The following is a 12,677-nucleotide window of genomic DNA, read 5'->3' as shown; positions in this document are numbered from 1 at the left end:
CTAGGTTGGTATTCTCATCAGGGACTTCTAAGAACACGCCGTCTGGCGTGCAATAGATACTGCAGCCCAATTTGCACAAAAGATCTTGTCCCAGCAAGTTAACAGGAGAGGAAGGGCTGAGTAAAAAGGCATGTTGATCTGAAATGAGTCCCAAGGAAACAAAAAGGGGTTTAGTAATAGGATGAGGTACAGTCTGGTTTGAAATACCGATGGCATTAATGGACGAGGATGACAAGGGAATGGAGGGAAACTCAAAGGACCTTAAAGCTGATCTGCTAGCACCAGTATCTACAAGACAAGCTACAGGTTGTCCTTCAATTTTACAATTTACATATGGGCCTTTTTGATCAAGAGGAATTAAAGGATGCATGATGCAGTTATGTTCCCTCAGGCTGTCCTAATAGGAATTATTTTGTGAAGAAAAAGCAGGCGTATCAGGGTTCAGGAATGGGGGTGGGGGGATTTGAGGAGGTTGGTTTGGGCATTCATTTTTCCAATGCCCCTCCTGGCCACAGTAATGGCACGTATTGTTCCCTGTCAAGTCAGGGCGTGAGGGACCTCTCCCTCTTCCTCTCCCCCAACTTCATCCTCTCCCACCCCTCATTACCCCACGGCCTCTATGTTGATAAGTCTGCAACTGCAAGGCCAGTAGTTTTGTTTCAGAACTTTCGTTCTTCTGCTCTATGCAAGCTATACAATGGTTGGCAACTGTCACCAATTCAGAAAGGGGTTTAGTTTGCCAGCCGATGAAGATCAACTTCAACTGCTGTTGAACCTTTGGCAAAAGTCCTTGAACAAAAGCAGCCCCCACTGCCTCTCTGGCATTGTTAGCTGGCTGGGCAATCCCCAAATATTGTTCAAGCACTTTTGTCAATTTATCTAAATAATTGGTGGGGGACTCGCCTTTGTTCTGTTTACAGTTGTTGATCTTTGTCCAATCCGTTTTCCTAGGGCAAATTTCTGGAATGGCGATCACGGGGTGATTCCTAGCCTGAGCCAGGGCATCTCCAATTCCGGGGTCAGCGTTGGGCCATAGGGCCTGAGCGAGTAGCAGTTGTTGGACTTCAGATGGCAGAACTACTCGCAAGAGTTGGTTAACGTCTGCCCATGATGGAATGTAACACTGAATCACTGTCTGGAGTTCCTCTCTAAATTTTTCTGGTTCCTCTCTAATATTAGGAAATTCCTTAACTAAATTTCTAAGGTCCCCCGGTGTCCAGGGGGCATGTACAGTAACCAAGTGATCTCCTTCACCAGGCAATTGCCTTAAGGGAGCCTGGATCACTACTGACTGGTCTTGTCGACTCCTAGTGTGTTTGGAGACTGGGCTGCAAGTATCAGAGCTGAGCGAGATGTTGGATAGATCAGGAACAGCCCTCGGCTTCTGATGTAGGTAGGGCGGCGGCGGAGGGGGGTGTTCCTCTCCGGAATGAATGTCCTTGTAGCCGATACATGTGGTGGTGATGATGGCGCTACCATTTGGAAGCCATCAGAAGGCATAGTCTGTGCGGCCCCGAGGTGCTGGGGGGAAGATGGCGGCGGCCGTTGCCTATGTCCTGCCGGAGGCATAGCCCGCTGAGAAGCACTGTTGAAAACATCCACAATGTCCTCGGCTGTCTCCTCCTCGCTCTCAGTCTTTACTAATTGGGGATATAAAGGAGCCGAGGGGGTTGACGAGCTAGTTTGGGTAGGGGGACATCCAGGTGCCTTGCATTTAGGTTTTAAATCCTGCACTTGGGTTTTTAACTTTTCCTGGGAGTCCTTTAGACTCTGCACTCGAGACTCATGGAGTCTCTTTGTGGCTTCCTCCCACCAATAGACAAATTGTTCCCACTGTATGCAGGGCCGGCTCCAGGCACCAGCGCAGCAAGCAGGTGCTTGGGGCGGCCAACGGAGAGGGGCGGCATGTCCGGCTCTTCTGCGGTAATTCGGCAGCGGGTCCCTCAGTCTCTCTCGGAGGGAAGGACTTGCCGCCGAATTGCCGCCGAAGAATGAAGCGGTGCTGTAGAGCTGCCGCCAAAGTGCTGCCGATCGCGGCTATTTTTTTTTTTTTTTTTTTTTTGGCCGCTTGGGGCGGCAGAAACGCTGGAGCCGGCCTTGACTGTATGTCAGGGATTTTTGGTGATTCAAGAGCTCCTCTGAGGTGTATGATCTTATCTAAATCAAAGGTACCTTCTAGCAGAAACTGTTTAGATGGATTATCACGCGTATAAAAATTCCAGTTATCTAGATACTTACAAGTCGTAGGACCATAATGCACATACATGTAGTATGCAGGGGTGCCTTTCGGCAGTGCGGGAATATTCTTAGACTGGTCACCACCCATTTTTCAGGCACTCAGGGAAAGTTCACTGGGCCACGAGGTTCGGCTGACTCCCCTTGCTTTCAGAACTCCTGCATGGGGTAGTCCTGGGGAGGCTGGAGTCAGCCTGAGTCAGCTTAAGTCCCAGACCTGGTCAGCGAATAAGTAAGGGAAGACTTTGGCTCTCTCACACTCCAGGGAAAGGGTCTACTGGGTTATGGGGTTCCACCGTTCAGCGGCTTGAGTCCCAGACCTGGTCAGCAGACTTGGCAAGGGAAACCTTCTGCTGGGTCAGAAGGTTCAGCTGACTCCGCTTGCTTTCAGAACTACCACATGGGGTAGTCCTGGGCTGGCTGGAGTCAGCTTAAGTCTTTAGACCTGGTCAGCCGCATTTACTCCTCACTCATTCACTCAGTCTTATTCATTCCCCCATACCTGGATGCAGCTCGTTTAACCATAACCTTAATTCCTTACGTCCGGATTTATCACAACTTTTTCCTTATGTGAGGCGGCAATCTCCTCAGCACCGATATGCAGCTGCAACCTGTTCCTTATTTGAAGCGGCAATCTCCTCAGCACCACTTTGCATCTGACCTTGTTGCAAAATCAATAAGTTCGCATGGCGTGAGCGCAAGAGGGACAGACGGCCCCGTGGGCAGTCCTCCTCTGAACCCCACTAGAGATTTCAAAAGGTCTCCTACCTCTTGTCTGGCACCTTGGGGTTCGTAGTGATTGCTGCTGTCTCAGCCGGGTGTTGCCATCTGAGTCACGGCACCAAATTGTGGAAGAAAACAAGTCCTCACTCTGCGTTTGTTAGCAACAAGTCAGAGACAGTTTATTACGAGCAATTGCAAGGGAAGACTGTGGTCGGACGGGGGTCCCCTGACCTTAGGCAGATCTTCCCCCTACAAGCAGTATAAGACAAGTATTTATACTTTCCCGTTACATACATCAACGGCTAACGGTTATCCTTTGTTTATACAAATTCCCTCCAGATACTACCTTATCTCAAGGTTTCTGCTTAAGTCAGCATTCCATCCTTATCAACTAAAAGCAAGGCGAAAACAGTATCTCTTACAACTCTCGCATTGTTAGGGTTAGAGTTAGGGTTAGGGTTTCCTTTCACTATATCCTTAAATTGACTAAGACATCTACCCCCAGATCCTCCTTTTTCTCTTTTTTTTTAATTCTGCTTCCACAACTCCTCTGTGCTAACCCCAGGTGCTTTTGTTTTGCTTGTAACCTTTAAGCTGGACCTCAAGAGAGCTATCTTGATGCTTAATTATTATATTTGCTCTTTTTTAAATCTAGCAATAGCCTCCGTTCCAGATGTATTTTCTTTCTTTTTGTTTTTTAATAAAATTTACCTTTTTTAAGAACAGGATTGGGTTTTTGTGTCCTAAGAGGTTTGTGCATATGTTGTTTAATTAGCTGGTGGCAACTGCTGATTTCCTTTGTTTTCTTTCTCAGCTCTTCCCTGGGGGCGGGGGTGAAAGGGCTTGAGGGTACCCCACAGGGAGGAATTCCCAAGTGCGCCTTCCTGGGTTCAAAGGGGTTTTTTGCATTTGGGTGGTGGCAGCATCTACCCATCCAAGGTCAGAGAGAAGCTGTAACCTTGGGAATTTAATACCAGCCTGGAGTGGCCAGTATAAATTTTTAGAATCCTTGCAGGCCCCCACCTTCTGTCAAAGTGCCAGAGTGGGGAATCAGCCTTGACAGCTCCTAAGTCACTTGGGTGGGTTTGAAATTTTTACCCTGAATCCTCTAAATGCAAAACAAAGTGTTTAATTTCACAGCTGTGTTAAACTGACCAGTTCAGGCTCTAAAACATTAGAAGGTCCCGCTGGAGTTTCTCATTGAGTAACAGAGAGCAAGGGGCAGAGGGAAATGCGGAGGAGAGACGCAGAAGTCCCCTGGACAGGGTAAATGAGCTCAGTGCACATATGACCTGTATTTCTAACTCTGCTTTTCCCCGTTTTCCCCACAGTTTCCACTGGCCTTCATCCAGGTAAGTGGCACATTGATCTTTACCCTCACAGCCGCTAGCTGAAAGCTGGGGCTGCTGCGGGGATGGGGAGACTCCTGTGCTCCACAGCAGAGGGGGGCTGTAGTGTGGTGTTCGTTGTGAATGGGTAGTGCGGCCACTAGGGTGAGCAAGGAAGTAAGGGTGAGTCTGTATGAACAGGAAATAGAGTCCTGCATTCACCGCACCCACCCTGGGGACTGGGTCTCTGGCATCTCAGCATTGGATCATCCCAGAGATTTCAGTCCTCAGCTGCAGCGCAACATTGGAACATGACCTGCAAAGGGGAAAAATGAGCCCGTGACCTTTTCTGTTTCCTTAGGTTGTTTAAAGGAGCCTGGAAAGGGTCTTTTGTGAAAGTGAGCCCTGGTCCGCACACAAATTTCATTCCAGTTTAACTGTGTCAGTCAGGGGTGGGATTTTATACCAAAGTAGTTATACCGGTGCAGCCGCTAGCATGGGCCTGGTTATACCAGCATAGAGGTGCCTTATAGTGGCATAGTTCATTCCCCTTCCTGTACAGAAATAAGCTAGAATGGTCAAAGGCACCTTTATCCTGGTATAACTGTGTCCACACTAGGGGGATTGAACTGGTGTCACTACACCAGTATAGCTCAAGCAGTACAACTTTTATATGTAGACGGGCCCTATGTTTATTATTTCTGCCTCTTTTTCCATTAGAAGTTCAGATCTTGTCCACCCTGGAAGTCTCTGTGGGCACAAGAGAACTAGGGAATTGATGATATGTTAAGAGTCCATGGCGGGAAAACTGAACGCCTCAGATGGGAAGGGATCTTTAGAACTCTACTATTATTTAGGGTTGTTTGTTTTGTTTTTGTGGCCAGCTGTTTAATTCCAATGATTAACAAACAGTTGGGATAAAGGCTGTCTCTGTTAAGACAGTGTGCCGTAGATAGATGACTGTGGTGGGACTCAGGAGACCTGGGTTCTATTCCTAACTCTCCCTCCCTTCTACTGGTGACTTTAGGAAGTGAGTTCACTTCTCTCTACCTCAGTTTCCCCAGATGTGAAACAGGGATAATGATTCTGACCTCCTTTGTAAAGTGGGTTGAGATCTATGGATGCAGAGTGCTAGGTATTTTGTTGATTATTATAATTGTTTCCAACTCCCATCCCTTCAGTTAAGACGTGGCCGCTCACAATAAATACATCTGAGATCTGGTGGGAAACCAGGAGAGACCAGACGTGGCATTCCTGCTATTTCTGAGGTTAAAACAACAAGCAAGGGGCAAAAACACACTTTTTTTTTTTTCATTTGGAAAAAGCTTTCAGGCCTTGTGTCTAAATCCATCATAAAGATGGCAAAGGCAGCACAAGCCCAATAATAAACATTCTTTGCCAGCCTCCTCTGAGCCACATAGTCATGTCATCCCCTGATCCGCAACAGATTGGGCTCCCCGCTTTTCACTTGACTTAAATGTGGGGCCAACTCTCAGTAACTGTGACAGCGCAGTGGGACTTGTCCGCTGAAGGTCCTTTCACCCATTCTGCCTTCTGTCACCTAGTAGGGGCTCTTGGAGACAGGGCCTGCTCTCTCCCAGTCAGCCATGAGAGGTCACTCACATCCCCTGTTACTTGGCTCAGGGATAAAGTTGGAATGAAATAAATCCTCGCCAGTCAGTCACTTACCTGGGGCTATCTGAAGTAAATAGACTTTTGATGATAGCCAAGATACAGGGGAGAAAACGGATAGAAAATGAAAGAGTGTGAACATTAAACATGTTCCTGAGCGGTCTGGAAAGGGCACATCAAACTATATATCGCTTTTAGTTTAATCTCTTTGATGGTTTCTACTAGAGCTGGGCCTGAGCTGCAGAATTTACAACCAGGTTAGAATCTGGTCACATCAGACCTGGTTTGGTCCATTGCTTTGGCCTGTTAATAATCTATTTGTAATTAATACTACTCAGCTTTTACAGAGATGAGGTTTCAGATCCAGCCTCCGGACTTGCCTTCAAACTTGCCCAAAACCATACTCAGGCCCTTGTCTAATTTATTCAGATTGGCCCCCACATTCCCCATCCCCCATACATATTCTGCATTGGGTAGCAGCCTAAAACAGCAACATATTTAAGCCCAGATGAGCATTTCCATAGCCCATTGCCTTCCACATACCTGCATGGGGAGGGTTTTCTCAGCCCCAGAGGTAACTTGAGTATTTCAATCCTCAGCCAGAGCAGTTGCCAATTCTCAAACTGCAAATAGAACATTCAAGCTCCCAGGCACAGAGAAACTCACCGCATCCTGCGTCTGTGCATTGGTCTCTTAGCCTTGCTCTCTCCCATCCTCCTTGCCCACTCCATGCGGCTGTGGGCATGTTGATCGGGTGGGCAGACAACGGAATAGATTCAGTGCTGGTATCTGGCTGTTTAATCACACGCTGATTACACAGGACTTGACTGGTTAATCCTTACAGGCTACTGGGAAAGTACAGAGCTGGCCGCCAGGTGCCCTAACCTCAGCTATAGAAGAGGGCGATGATCGTATATATCCTGTATCTCTGCCGAACGTTGGACTGCAACTGCCCTGCTCTGCAGCCTCGTGCCGTGTAGACACCCTGCCTGTAAATGACCTTGTGCTCTCCTCACCTCTAGGACCCACAGAAGAACCGCGTGTATCAGTGGCGAGAGGTGGAGTTAAATGGGGGCCTCACCCAGCTCTCCTTCCCCCTCACCTCCGAGCCCATCCAAGGCACCTACAACGTGGTGGTGCAGAAGGAGTCGGGGACCAATCTCGAACACTCCTTTACTGTGGAGGAATATGGTAAGGAAGGGTCCCACTCGTGCTGGGGTTGGGGGTGTTGGAAGCAGGAGCAACCGTCTGGGATTCATCCATTCCAGGCACAAAAATCCAGTTCAGGATTGTCTGGGGTGTAGATGAGTGAAGAGTGATCTGAGGAATGGGCCAGGAAAACACTGGATGCTTTAAGGGATCAGGATCTGAGCCCCCATCCAGTGGTGTGTAGGTTTCTCCTCAGCACTTGAACTGCCAGGGTCACTGTTCACTGTAAGCCTGGGAGTATCTGGATCTGACTACAAAGGCCTATTCCTCGGGCCTACTGGATTTGGGCTGTGATTCCAGCCTCAGTACAATCCAGCTTTATTTTTGTGTAGGGTCTTTCCTACCAGTTGTGTGCAGAACGAACTATGCAGAACGGATGCAGAACGAACTATGTGCATGCTGCATTACAGTGGCACAGTTTGCTCCTCCTGTGAGCTGCCAATGAAACTGGCTTAACTCACCTCTCCTTTCTCCCCTTCTCCCACTCTGGTCTTCACACCTTTGTCCTTGTGGCCCCTGACACCCAGAACATTTTCAAACATTCAAAATAAATGAATAAAGACACTTTGGCTGGAGACCAAGCCTGGAAAACATCAGCCCCAAAGGACAATCTTTCGGAAGGTTTATGAGGAAAGGAAAACTTTCGGGGCCAGGTTCCCTGGTGCTGTCCGTCTGCTTTGTACCACTCCAGGGACACAAAGTAACCGGGCTTATGGCTGCTTTGCTTCACTGGAGCAGCACAGGAGCCAGAGCACACAGTGAATGTGGCCCTTTAAATCTGGTGAGTGACGATGGTGCACTGGAGAGTCGGGCCCTCACTAAGGGTATGTCTACACTACGAAATTAGGTCGAATTTATAGAAGCCGGTTTTATAGAAATCGGTTGTATACAGCCGATTGTGTGTGTCCCCACATAAAATGCTCTAAGTGCATGAAGCCGGCGGACCACGTCCACAGTACTGAGACTAGCGTCGACTTCCGGAGCGTTGCACTGTGGGTAGCTATCCCACAGTTCCCGCAGTCTCCGCCGCCCATTGGAATTCTGGGTTGAGATCCCAATGCCTGATGATGCAAAACAGTGTCGCGGGGGGTTCTGGGTACATGCCGTCAGGCCCCCCCCCTCCGTCAGAGCAACGGCAGACAATCGATTCGCACCTTTTTACCTGGGTTACCTGTGCAGACAACATACCACGGCAAGCATGGAGCCCGCTCAGCTCAGCTCACCATCACCATTTGTCATCTGGGTGCCGGCAGACGTGGTACTGCATTGCTACACAGCAGAGCTAATTGCCTTTTGGCAATAGACGGTGCAGTATGACTGGTAGCCTTCATTGGCTATCTGGGTGCTGGCAGACATGGGGCTGCATTGCTACACAGCAGCAGCCCCTTGCCTTTTGGCAGTAGATGGTGTATTAAGATTGATATCCGTCATTGTCGTATTCCAGTTCAATCAGAGGCACCTGGGCAGACATGCTTTGTCTCCTGGAGACTCAGTCCTGCCGGCAGTCCTATTGAACCGTCTTGACGATGATGGCTAGCAATCATAGTACAGTATCTTCTGCCAAGCACCCAGAAGATGCTGAGGGCTATCAGTCATGCTGCACTGTCTGCTGCCAGCTTAAGATGTAAAAAAAAGATGTATTCATTTGCTTCCCCCTCCCTCCGTGAAATCAACGGCCTGCTAAACCCAGGGTTTTGAGTTCAATCTTTGGGGGGGCCATTCTGTGTGACAGTTGTTTGTGTTTCTCCCTGATGCACAGCCACCTTTGTTGATTTTAATTCCCTGTACCTGTACGCCATGTCGTCAGTCGCCCCTCCCTCCCTCCGTCAGTTTTGCGCCTTTTTTCAGACCAGACGCCATAGCACTGGGATCATGGAGCCCGCTCAGATCACCGCGGCAATTATGAGCACTATGAACACCACGCGCATTGTCCTGGAGTATATGCAGAGCCAGGACATGCCAAAGCAAAACCAGGACCAGCCGATGAGGCGATTGCAGCGCGGCGACGAGAGTGATGAGGAAATTGACATGGACACAGCCCTCACACAAGGTACGGGCCCCAGCAATGTGCAAATCATGGTGTTACTGGGGCAGGTTCATGCCGTGGAACGCCGATTCTGGGCCCAGGAAACAAGCACAGACTGGTGGGACCGCATCGTGTTGCAGGTGTGGGACGATTCCCAGTGGCTGCGAAACTTTCGCATGCGTAAGGGCACTTTCATGGAACTTTGTGACTTGCTTTCCCCTGCCCTGAAGCGCCAGAATACCAGGATGAGAGCAGCCCTCACAGTTGAGAAGTGAGTGGCGATAGCCCTGTGGAAGCTTGCAACGCCAGACAGCTACCGGTCAGTCGGGAATCAATTTGGAGTGGGCAAATCTACTGTGGGGGCTGCTGTGATCCAAGTTGCCAGGGCAATGAAAGACCTGGTGATATCAAGGGTAGTGACTCTGGGAAACGTGCAGGCCATAGTGGATGGCTTTGCTGCAATGGGATTCCCAAACTGTGGTGGGGCGATAGATGGAACCCATATCCCTATCTTGGCACCGGAGCACCAAGCCACCGAGTACATAAACCGCAAGGGGTACTTTTCAATGCTGCTGCAAGCCCTGGTGGATCACAAGGGACGTTTCACCAACATCAATGTGGGATGGCCGGGAAAGGTATATGATGCTCGCGTCTTCAGGCACTCTGGTCTGTTTCGAAAGCTGGAGGAAGGGACTTTCTTCCCGGACCAGAAAATAACCGTTGGGGATGTTGAAATGCCTATTGTGATCCTTGGGGACCCAGCCTACCCCTTAATGCCATGGCTCATGAAGCCGTACACAGGCAGCCTGGACAGTAGTCAGGACCTGTTCAACTACAGGCTGAGCAAGTGCCGAATGGTGGTGGAATGTGCATTTGGACGTTTAAAAGCGCGCTGGCGCAGCTTACTGAGTCGCTCAGACCTCAGCGAAAAGAATATCCCCATTGTTATTGCTGCTTGCTGTGCGCTCCACAATATCTGTGAGAGTAAGGGGGAGACATTTATGGCGGGGTGGGAGGTTGAGGCAAATCGCCTGGCCGCTGATTACGCGCAGCCAGACACCAGGGCGGTTAGAAGAGTACAGCAGGGCGCGGTGCGCATCAGAGAAGCTTTGAAAACAAGTTTTGTGACTGGCCAGTCTACGGTGTGAAACTTCTGTTTGTTTCTCCTTGATGAACCCTCTGCCCCCCCCACCCGGTTCACTCTACTTCCCTGTAAACCAACCACCCTACCCTACCCTCCCCCCTTTGAGCACCGCTTGCAGAGGCAATAAAGTCATTGTTACTTCACATTCATGCATTCTTTATTAATTCATCACACAACTAGGGGGATAATTGCCAAGGTAGCCCGAGAGGGGTGGGGGAGGAGGGAAGGAAAAGGACACACTGCAGTTTAAAACTTTAAAACTTTAACACTTATTGAAGGCCAGCCTTCCGATGCTTGGGCAATCATCTGGGGTGGAGTGACTGGGTGGCCGGAGGCCCCCCCACCGTGTTCTTGGGCATCTGGGTGAGGAGGCAATGGGACTTGGGGAGGAGGGCTGTTAGTTACACAGGGGCTGTAGCGGCGGTCTCTGCTCCTGCTGCCTTTCCTGCAGCTCAACCATATGCTGGAGCATATCAGTTTGATGCTCCAGCAGCCGGAGCATCGACTCTTGCCTTCTGTCTGCAAGCTGACGCCACCTATCATCTTCAGCCCGCCACTTGCTCTGTTCATCCCACGATTCAGCCCGCCACCTCTCCTCTCGTTCATATTGTGCTTTTCTGTAGTCTGACATTGACTGCCTCCACGCATTCTGCTGTGCTCTTTCAGCGTGGGAGGACATCTGGAGCTCCGTGAACATATCATCCCGAGTCCGCCGTTTTCTCCTTCTAATCTTTGCTAGCCTCTGCGAAGGAGAAACATTTGCAGCTGGTGGAGGACAAGGGAGAGATGGTTAAAAAAGACACATTTTAGAGAACAATGTGTACACTCTTTCACGTTAAATTTTGCTATTCACATTACACAGCACATGTGCTTTCGTTACAAGGTCACATTTTTCCTCTTATATTGAGGGCCTGCCGGTTTGGTGTGAGAGATCACTCACGCGGTGCCAGGCAACAGAATTCGGCTTGCAGGCAGCCATGGTAAGCCACAGTCTTTTGGCTTTTTTAACCCTCATAACATGTGGGAATGGCTTCAAACAGTAGCGCCCTCATTTCCCATACCAAGGACCCGTTGGGTTGGCCATTTAAAATGGGTCTGCAATGTAAAAGGAGGGGCTGGGGTTTCCGGGTTAACATGCAGCACAAACCCAACTACCCCCCCACACACACACACACACCCAATTCTCTGGGATGATCCCTTCACCCCTCCCCCCGCACCGCGTGGCTAACAGCGGGGAACATTTCTGTTCAGCCGAGCAGGAACGGGCACCTCTGAATGCCCCCTTAATAAAATCACCCCATTTCAACCAGGTGACTGTGAATGATATCACTCTCCTGAGGATAACAAAGAGAGATAAGGAATGGATGTTGTCTGCATGCCAGCAAACACCGGGACCATACGCTGCCATGCTTTGTTATGCAATGATTCCAGACTATGTGCTACTGGCCTGGCGTGGTAAAGTGTCCTACCATGGCGGACGGGATAAGGCAGCCCTCCCCAGAAACCTTTTGCAAAGGCTTTGGGAGTACATGAAGGAGAGCTTTCTGGAGATGTCCCTGGAGGATTTCCGCTCCATCCCCATACACGTTAACAGACTTTTCCAGTAGCTGTACTGGCTGCGATTGCCAGGGCAAATTAATCATTAATCATTAAACACACTTGCTTTTAAACCATGTGTGATATTTACAAAGGTACACTCACCAGAGGTCCCTTGTGTGCCCTCAGGGTCTGGGAGCACGCCTTGGGTGAGTTCGGGGGTTACAGGTTCCAGGTCTAGGGTGATAAACATATCCTGGCTGTTGGGGAAACCGGTTTCTCCGCTTCCTTGCTGTGAGCTATCTTCATTGTCTTCATCATCATCATCATCTTCTGCGTACCCCGAACCCGCTTCCCTGTTGCGTGTTTCTCCATTGACGGAGTCAAAGCACACGGTTGGGGTAGTGGTGGCTGCACCCCCTAGAATGGCATGCAGCTCCGCGTAGAAGCGGCATGTTTGCGGCTCTGCCCCAGACCTTCCGTTTGCCTCTCTGGCTTTGTGGTAGGCTTGCCTTAGTTCCTTAATTTTCATGCGGCACTGCTGTGCGTCCCTGTTATGGCCTCTGTCCTTCATGGCCTTTGAGACCTTTTGTAATATTTTGCCATTTCATTTACTGCTACGGAGTTCAGCTAGCACTGATTCGTCTCCCCATATGGCGAGCAGATCCTGTACCTCCCGTTCGGTCCATGCTGGAGCTCTTTTGCGATCCTGGGACTCCATCATGGTTACCTGTGCTGATGAGCTCTGCGTGGTCACCTGTGCTCTCCACGCTGGGCAAACAGGAAATGAAATTCAAAAGTTCGGGGGGCTTTTCCTGTCTACCTGGTCAGTGCATCTGAGTTG

At 49.7% G+C, this 12,677-nt stretch overlaps 1 protein-coding gene across 2 annotated transcripts in view; it reads left to right on the top strand.

Annotated features, from left to right (window-relative positions):
- Window positions 1–12,677, top strand: part of LOC135895211 (alpha-2-macroglobulin-like) — a 65,782-nt gene that overhangs the window by 16,934 nt on the left and 36,171 nt on the right. For both annotated transcript variants that reach the window (XM_065423287.1, XM_065423286.1), the window contains exons 5-6: window positions 4,290–4,310; window positions 6,941–7,109. In XM_065423287.1, coding sequence (XP_065279359.1) covers window positions 4,290–4,310; window positions 6,941–7,109 — 190 coding nt within the window. The remainder of the gene's footprint in view (window positions 1–4,289; window positions 4,311–6,940; window positions 7,110–12,677) is intronic.

The sequence above is a fragment of the Emys orbicularis genome, chromosome 1, assembly GCF_028017835.1.
Source record: "Emys orbicularis isolate rEmyOrb1 chromosome 1, rEmyOrb1.hap1, whole genome shotgun sequence".
In the NCBI taxonomy this organism is placed as follows: domain Eukaryota; kingdom Metazoa; phylum Chordata; order Testudines; family Emydidae; genus Emys; species Emys orbicularis.
The sequence above is the reverse complement of the archived record's forward strand: the minus strand, read 5'-3'. Positions and strand labels throughout refer to the sequence as shown.